We start from the raw sequence: 9,518 nt of genomic DNA on the forward strand, positions 1-9,518 counted from the left end.
CAACATCTCCCCCCTCACGGGCCGGGTTAGGCCCAGAAGGGATAAGGAAGACAGAATGCCGTGTGAAAAGAAAACACGAGCAGGTTGCATGCAGCACAGCCAGAGGAAGGGTAGGTGGGAAGCCGAAAAAGAATGGAACTGAATAGGCACAACGAAGCATAGCGGACTGAAATCCAGCAAACAATGGAGTGTTACGAGCTGGAACTGGCAAAGTATGGACTCGAGGAGAGAGAGAAAACAGAGGGGATAGAAGAAAGAGAAAACCAAACCATAAGATAACTGTGATGGCCTAAACAGCAATCAAGTGTTGGCGTGTGCGGCGAACAATACCGGACGGTACCCGGATGTGATACGACCGCGGTTCGGAAGCAGTGCAGACGACTGATCCACGGACGCGATGACTAGGCGTAGAGATATCGATCACCTCGTCGCCTGGGTGAAGGGCTGGTTGAATAACTGAGCGGTGACGCAGGTTGTACTGCCGAACGGACTTCTCCTTCTGCGACGAATCAGCAGCAGAAAACGACTCTGGGGTCACGGTGGACGGTTGAAGGAGCTCGGCTGCGGTGGGAACGGCAGTAGCGAGACGCCGACCCATGAGGAGCTCCGCTGGACTGTGTTTAGTGAAGCCCAGTGAGGTACTGCGATAAGCCAGCAAGGCCATCTGAAAGTCAGCAGCTGTTGAGCATTTCTGCAGGAGAGACTTGACAGTGCGGACTGCTCGCTCGATTTCACCGTTTGATTGGGGATAGTGAGGGCTGCTGGTTTGGTGCTCGAAACCCAAGCGCTGAGAGAATGCGTGGAATTCCGCTGAAGAAAACCGTGGCCCATTGTCGGAACGGATAATGGCGGGAACTCCGTGACGAGCAAAGACAGAGGTGAGGTGCTCGATAACGCGGGCGGATGTCGTGGATGTCAGCCGTAGGACCTCGGGATACCGAGAGTAGTAGTCTACGACCACGATGAACTGGTGAGTGGCATACTGGAAAAGATCGATTCCGACGGTGTGCCATGGTCGGGGTGGTGTCGTTGATGAGATCATTGGCTCGACGTGTGGTCGACGGAACTCACGGCATGTGGGGCAAGCCTCGATCAGGGCCTTGATCCTATTGGAAATGCCCGGAAACCAGACCGTGGTCTGTGCCAGCTTCGTCGTACGCGACACACCCTGATGTCCTGTGTGAAGATTGTCGAGGGTGTCCTGCTCGAGGGAGCTGGGAATGAGAACTCTGGATTGCATCATGTTGAGCTCGTCGTTGATTACGAGATCGGCTCGGACCGGCCAGTAGCTGCGGAGAGGTGCAGGGAGATCCTGTATGCTCGAGGGCCAGCCATTACGGATGAGACGTGTTATGTCCTGGCATGTTGTGTCGGCCTTCTGTGCTTGCAGCACAGCGCGTGTGGGGCCGGTGACCGCTGAGACACTAGACACGGCGAAAGCGGCGAACAGGCTGCAGTCGGCTTCCAATGAGAGGTCGTCACATGAAGCTGCGCTGTCGGCTGGAGCTCTGGAGAACGCATCAGCGCTGGTCAGATGAGAGCCAGGCACATGGGTGATGGTGTAGCTGTAGCGAGCCAGACGAAGGCGAAAACGGAGCACTCGGGCAGGCAGCTCATGCAGTCGCTTGGTGCTCAGCAGAGGTACCAGGGGCTTGTGATCGGTCTCTATCAGGAAGGTGTGCATACCGAGCAGGTACATCTCGAAGCGACTCGTGGCCCAGGTGATTGCCAGTGCTTCCTTTTCGATTTGAGCGTAGTTGCGCTCCGCTGGAGTGAGAGAGCGGGAGGCACAGGCTACGGGCCGCCACGTTGTCTCGGGCGAGGACCGCTGGTAGAGCAGAGCGCCGAGGCCATATGACGATGCGTCTGCGGATAGCTTGGTACTGTAGTTGGGGTCGTACAGCTGCAGACAGGTGGGCTTGCAAAGCTCCTCCTTGGTGGCCTCAAAAGCCGTCTGTTGGGCGTGGTCCCAGGTCCAAGCTTTGCCTTTTGACAGGAGCTCTCTGAGCGGTTGGCTGATAGAGGCAAGATGCGGTGAAAATTTCCCCAGCTGATTAGCGAGACCCGGGAAACGACGCACGTCTGAGGCCGACTGCGGAGTTCTGAAGACCCGGATAGCTTCGGTCTTGCCGTCATCAGGTCTGATGCCGTCGGGAGTGAGGTGCACCCCGAGAAACGTGAGATCCGAGGCTGAGAATTGGCATTTAGCGGGGTTCAGCGTGAGACCCGCTAGGACGAGGCGCGTGAGAACGGCACGTAAGCGGTGATCGTGTTCCTCCTGAGTGCGACCGTGTACCAGGATGTCGTCCATTTGACAAACGACGCCCTCCAAACCCTGTAGGATGGCGGACATCCGCTGCTGAAATATTTCCGGTGCTGACGATATGCCGAATGGAAGCTTAGTATAACAAAATCGACCCTGAGGTGTGATGAAGGTAGTCAGAAGCTGGGACGCCTCGTCGAGTGGTATTTGCCAGAATCCACTGTTAGCGTCGAGCTTGGTGAAGACTGTGGAGTCGCCGATCTGACCGAGTGTCTCGTCGACTGTAGGGAGCTGGTGATGCGAACGACGTACGGCATCGTTGAGCGGTTTCAGGTCTCCGCATATGCGGACCGCACCTGTAGCCTTCGGTACGGCGACCATTGCGGCGCACCAGTCTGTTGGCTCGAGGACACGCCGGATGACGCCCAAGCTCTCCATGCGCTGCAGCTCAGCTTCTACCTGTGGGCGGATTGGCAGCGCCACGTTGCGGGCTGTGTAGAGGCAGAACGGTTTGACACCGTCGGTGAGAGGAATCGAGTAGGGCTCCTTGAGGCTGCCTAAGCCGGAAAACAGGGACGGAAAGTCGGCGAGCACGGCTTCTGGAATCCGGTCAGCTGCAGAGGGTGCTACTGGAACAGGTTCAGAGCCGGGAGGGATAACTGCCGCGCTCTGCATGGAGTTTGGCCTGTCTTTTGGCACGTCGGAAGACAGCTTTACGTCTGGAGGAACGCCGTCATTAGAGAAGAGGGGCTTGATAAGACCCAGAGAAAGTGAGTCGCTGCAGCTAAGCAATGCGTGACGGAGCCCTTGTACGACGCACACAGTGATAACGGTGCTGGCACCGGATGCCGGGTATGTCACAGACGCTGTGAACAGGCCAACGGTGTGGAGCGGTGTGTTGGCGGCGCTGATCAGCCGTTTGGTGCACGGCTTGAGCACTGGAGGATTCTGGAGCTGGTGGTACAGGGCGTCTGAGATAACGGAGACATCTGCACCCGTATCAATCTTGAAGTCGACGCAGGTGCCCTGTAGCAGCACTCCAACTCTCCACGACTGTTGGCTGGACTTGACGTCGCCCACGAACAGAGCTTCTGTGTTGAGAAGCGCTCCGTCATCTGTGTAAGTGTCGGACACCTCGGTTGCAGACACGGACTGCTGGTTACGGCGAGACCGGCACACTCGCTCGTAGTGGCCACGTTTTCCGCATTGACGGCACTCTTTGTCCTTGGCAGGGCAGGTGCTCCGCGCGTGAGGTGTGCCGCCACAAAATCCACACTCCTTGGTGCCTGCGCCGCGACTGGCAAACTGAGGTGGTCGATCCCCTGACCGTCGTCCCGCCACGTGTTGGCCAGCCGACACCTGTGACAGAGCCAGAAACTCTTTTTCTCCTGCCTGGGTACCCGTACGCGCTCGGACGAAAGAGTCGGCCAGCTTTGCTGTCTGGTGAGCGTCTAGCTTAGGCTGCTCCCTGACATGTCGCTGGGTGTCTGGGGGCAGAACGGCGACCAATTGCTCCCTGACCATCTCATCCGCGACCGTCTGCAGGGTGGGCTGAGAGCCACTCGATACGGAGTGCGACATCCACTTGTCGAACAAATCGAACAGACGGTGACATACCTCCGTGTAGTTGCCGCAGGAGGGGGACACAGCAGTGGAGCGAAACCTCTGACGGTACTCTTCTGCGTCAAGACGAAAACGAGCCAGAACAGCTGCTTTGATGTCGGTGAACGTCTGGGACGTAGTGGGCAAATTATTGTAGGCACTGAGGGCTTTGCCCTTCAAATACGGAATGACGGCCAAGCCATGGCGAGAGCGATCAACCTGGTGACCGTTCACGGTTGAGGAGACGTTCGGTGGCAATAAACCATTGTTCTGCATCGTCCTCGTCGTCCAAACTCCGCAATTTGGGAAAAGTTGCATTGGTGGTTGACACGGGGGCGGTTGGTGCCAGGGAGTAGTACTCCCTGGTTGGTGCAGACACCTGTGTGAGTTGTTGCAACAACGCCTGCGAGAGCTGGGCCTGCTGCTGTTGTTGTTGACTCTGCTGCAGTTGTTGCTGCGAGAGTAGAGCTATGAGCTTCGCGAGCTGCTCATCAGACGACGACGTAGCTCCGGCGCTTGCGGAGGTCGTATCCATCCCGGCGGGAGGCGAGCTCATGACTGGAACGGGCGAGGATTTTCCCTTCTTGCGGCTCTTTCCCGGCATGAAAAGGCTGCGTCCAAGCACCAATGGGGAAGTATAAACCGAAAGAAAAAAAAACCCGCCGCTGCCACCATGTTGTGTTGTCAAGAAGAACCCTTTATTTCTCATCAACATCCGTGTATAAAGAAGCACATAAAAGGTGTATCCGTGCGTGCATAGTGAGGGCACGTGCGTACGGGATACGTGCACAGTGCACACTACTGTACTACTACAACACAATGTCCATGGTAGACAGCGAGATCAACAGTGTTTCTAGTACATGTAATGTAGACCACTGACTACTACAATTGTCGCTAGTGGAGACCTTGAGCCGCGCTTCGCAAGATATGTGGTCGGAATCCCCGGGCCTACTGCTGGACAGAAAACAACAGGCTGACGCAGCTGGTCACACTGCAGGGAGATGTTTGTAAAAGAGGCTGTGAAATCGCACTATCCCTTTTTAATATTATAGAAATGATCTGAAGGGGGGGGGGGGGATAGGGCGTACCTGTGGCACCGAAAGGGCTGGTGTTCAAACAAACTATCACTGGTTTGCCATCCATGGCATAAAAACTAACCCTGGCGAGTGTATGAGGGTAGCCCATAGCACCTCCACATAGCGTTATAAATAGGTGCACACTGGACATTCCAAGAGGGCTTTTATTGTTTGTACAGCCATGGTCGCTGTACCCTTACATGTTGGTCAATTGGCAGCATGTTACAAGGCGAAGGGCACACTGTGTTGAGAATTTAGTTGTAGCCATGTCACAGTTACCAGGAGCACTGCTATGCTCTCAACACGCTGTGTCCTCCGCCTCGTAACATGCTGTCAATTGTCCAACATGTACATACATGGTATGATGTAACCAAACACTGGTTAAAAAACAGTATTAGGCCAAGTAAAAAAAAAAGCTAGATGATCGTCCCCGTCCGCCCCAGTTTTTGTCAGCGCCCCAAGAAATATTATTTTTATTTTTTAAATCGTGAGTTTTACTATATGGACCACATACTACTAGTATATCACAACGTCAGTATCGATCTGCTGAAGAAAGAAAAAGAAAAAAAGAAAAAAAAAGAAAAAAAGAGAAAAAAAACCTTGATGTTGTTGTGTACACTGTGTGCATGAGAGGGTAAAAAGTAAAAAAATAAAAATAAAATCCTCCCGCCCTCCCCGATTTTTCCAAAAAAAAGGACGATCATCTAGTAATTTTTTTACTCGGCCTTAGATAAACCTTGTTATAGTTCACGCAATTGTTAGATTGACAGCATGAAACAAGGTGGAGGACACTGTGTTCGGAAACAGTGACCTTACTACAACCTTCCGCGGTTGGCAGAGCCCCGGTCCCTGCGGACCATTTGAACCATATGCGTATCGCACCCGGTTCTGACCCTCATTATGCTAGGGGGTTAGGAGACTACTCCTGATGTCGTCTTGTTTTCTTCGCTCTTTTCTTCAACTTGTATAAAAACTTCTTTTTCTTTTTCTTCCAACTTCTGCCCATGGCGTCCTTCTCTCAGCTCGTCAGCTGTCAACAGTTTTTTTTTTCATCACCATGGCACTGTCGCGAGAAGGTGCTCTCTGTAGACGGGGTTGGTGATGTCCCGACGTGGCCATGGGTAGGCCTTCACCGCGTCGGAACACCCCGGCTACACGTTGGTCACGTCAACTACTTATGTTTGTAAATCACTTCGTTGTTGATCTGTTGTGTAGTTTTGTTTAAAAAAAAGTCTACAGAGAGCACCTTCTCGCGACAGTGTCATGGTGATGACAAAAAAACTGTTGACAGCTGACGAACTGAGAGAAGGACGCCATGGGCAGAAGTTGGAAGAAAAAGAAAAAGAAGTTTCTATACAAGTTAAAGAAAAGAGCGAAGAAAACAAGACGACATCAGGAGTAGTCTCCTAACCCCCTAGCATTATGAGGGTCAGAACCGGGTGCGATACCCATATTAGGGTTCAAATGGTCCGCAGGGACGGGGGCTCTGCCAATAGGGTCCAGCGGGTTCTGCCGGCAGAAAAATTGGCAGAATTCGGTACTTTTTCTGGTAAGTTTCATGCATGTTTGGTATGTGGATAAAGAAGTGGAGCAGAATGCGAGGAATTGCCCGCCATAAGGTTTGTATGGTTCTGCCAATTTTACTGCTTTTCGAGCAGAATCTGCCACCTTTTCGAGCAGAATCCGCCGGTCACTATCTGCCAACCGCGGAAGGTTGTAGTAAGGTCACTGTTTCCGAACACAGTGTCCTCCACCTTGTTTCATGCTGTCAATCTAACAATTGCATGTACATACATGTACAAGTCATGTGCGTTCTGGTTCATCATTCTCGGTCGAGTGGTATACAGCAGTTACGACATGGTACAGTGAGCAGGGAGTAGCAAAAATGATTTTAATCTTTACCTTTAAAAAGGTAAAGTTTCATCATTTTGGAGTGTGTTGCTCCCTACATGGGAGCTCGCGCTTTTCCTGCCGACTTGAATTCTCGCTTGACTGACTCACGACCGCCTTCCAGAGCACAAGAGAAGTCCATCGAACCTTCCACTCGGCAAACCTGCAAGAAAGTACCACCCCCTGCTCAATACCCAGTGTTTCGGGGAATTCACCCCTCATCAGTTGAGCTTGAGTAGGCTAAGGAAGATTGTGCCTAAGGGGCACCACTAGTATACGAGTATATGTACAGTGCTCTCCAGACCAAACCATCACCAGGGATACAAACTTACAGCGACGCTCCGTTTCCAGCGCGACAAGCACCTCGTGAACACCAGATACATGTAGCAGCGTGAGTCAGTGTCGCTCATGGAGGTGTTGAGGTTGCTGATTATTTTGGAGGAGGATAATTATACAGAGTATTGCCATAAATACTTTCTTTCTGAAAGACCGCCATGTTTGGGCAACTAATTACTTCAAATGGCCAAAACCCCTCCAAAGTGCTAAAATGGCCACCCTGATAATTACAAAGAGGTTCCCTGGCGCCAGCGCAGAAGTGAAGCAGTATTACACACGAAAGGCACAATAGAAGTTAACGAGTTTGTAGCAGCTCTTATCTGGCGACTTTTGATATTAGTCGCCTGATGATTGCGCTGAACAAGAAACTCGAAGTTGCAACAAACTCTTTTAATAAATCTTCATTGCGTGAGTTTTGAGCTCTTATTAAGAAAATGTTAAAATTTAACATGAAAGAAAATGTTAAAATTTAACATTTTCTTGACCATTTTTAAATGGTCTCTGCTGGGATGATAGCTACACCATAGTGTAGTGGTTAGAGCAAGCGAAGGTCCCTGGTTCGAGTCTTGGTGGTGACAGTCAATGTTTTCTTCAGACTCTTCCCGTTTGCATCCATCCCCCTCCCCCCCCCCCCAACCAATGAATGTCATTGCATAGTGGCTATACATGTACTACGGAGAGGGATACACTTCAGGCTCTTTAACAACATCTTCAAAGTTTCCGCTAGTACTTTCAAGCAAGTGCTTTCGAGCCTTATCGTCTACTGTTCATAATCAGGCTATTGTCCTTGTTCATTTGATTTTGCCTGTATTTCACCTGACGATACGGCTTGAGCGTATACTACAACTTGTAGTGAAAACTTCCAAGATGTTGTTGAAGAGCTTGAAGTGCGTCCTTCTTCTTTGTATTATTACAAGTAAATATATCGCATTCTTGTCTCCCAGGAAACGGCATAGTGGTTACCGTATATTGACTTTCTCATTCTGCGGGACGCCTCTGGCATTCAGGCCTCAGGGAACAATGCCAGAAATGACCAGCATGACCAATTAAACTTCAAAAAATGACATACAAAGTCACAAAATCACAGGACAAAATAACATCATGATTGTCCTAAGACAGCGGAGAGCCTATGAGAACACATCTGTACACATGCGTTGTGTGTGAAAAAAAGGAATTTCCCTCCCAAGCGTGACAAAGAGAATTTCCCTCCCAAACCGCCTGACAAAGTGAGGATTGCGGAGCTAGAGTGAACTATGAAGTTAATCTGTAGTCAATGAATAATGCATTGTGTTAGCTGCTCTGGCTAACACGATTATCACCCCCCCCCCCCCCCCGGCACTCTCAGAAGACATTGTTTTTAGCTGTATGAGTACATTGTAGCATGAGACGAAGAATAGGACGAGTTTTTTTGTTGCTGTTGTTACAGTTTCATCTCAGGAAAGAAAATTCTAGCGTGCAAGGAAATGCTCAAAATGTCAATGGTGGAAATGGCATGTACTTACGCACAATCATGAATGTAATGCAACAATGATAACAGAGGGCCCTAAAGCAGAACACCAAAATGCACATTCTTTTAACAAGGAGATGTAAAGGAGATGAGTTTAATACTTCAAAGTACATCCGACTGACGGAATGTGGGAGGATACTCCGCAGAATAGCAAGCGTCATTTGTAACTTTCAAACAGTGGTATCCAGTGCAGCTAGGTCCTTGCTAGCGGTGGCAGGGTGCGTGGGCGATCCTGGACTCAGCTGGGTGCCACCGCTACTCATGCTGTTGCCGGCGAGAAAGCCGAACGCTGCAGTGACTTCGGATGATGACGGTGTGAGTAGAGTGACAACGCCATCGCCCGGTGTAAGTAGAGTGATAACACCATCACCCTTCTCAGTAGTAACGTTGTCGTTGCTGCCTTTGGCAGAAGCCACACCATCATCAGAACTGCCCTTGGCAGAATCAACGCCATTATCGCCACTGCTCTTGGCAGTAGCAACATCATCATCACTGTTTCCCTTGGCAGTAGCAACACCGCCATTGCTACGTTTGGCAGTAGCAACGTCGTCATCGCTGTCCTTTGCAGGTTGTGACTGTAGCTCTGCTGTTTTCTCTGGTAATGCTGCATCTTCATTGGCTGTGGTGTCCCGGGCATTGGCCGTACTTTGCTTGTCATTGGATGGTTGGCCAGGGTCTCCATCGCCATTAGAAGGTGCTTTCTGACCAATGTCTGTCTTGGGAAGAATGGCGACATGATTATGCTCCTTCAATGGCGGAAGGGTCAGAGTCAAGACTGGCTTGTCGTCATTCACCGACGATGAATCGCCGGCTCCCACCGCGCTGCCATCGAGATCAAACGATG

The 9,518-nt window shown here is 51.1% G+C and overlaps 1 protein-coding gene across 1 annotated transcript; it reads right to left on the minus strand.

The window, feature by feature from the left end:
- Nucleotides 1-289: 289 nt before the first annotated feature.
- LOC135806239 (uncharacterized protein K02A2.6-like) lies at nucleotides 290-4,141 on the minus strand. The gene has a single exon (XM_065320402.1). It carries the CDS (start codon nucleotides 4,139-4,141, stop codon nucleotides 290-292), a length of 3,852 nt encoding a protein of 1,283 aa, XP_065176474.1.
- Nucleotides 4,142-9,518: the final 5,377 nt, after the last annotated feature.

This window comes from Sycon ciliatum, chromosome 1 (genome assembly GCF_964019385.1).
Source record: "Sycon ciliatum chromosome 1, ocSycCili1.1, whole genome shotgun sequence".
NCBI lineage: Eukaryota > Metazoa > Porifera > Calcarea > Leucosolenida > Sycettidae > Sycon > Sycon ciliatum.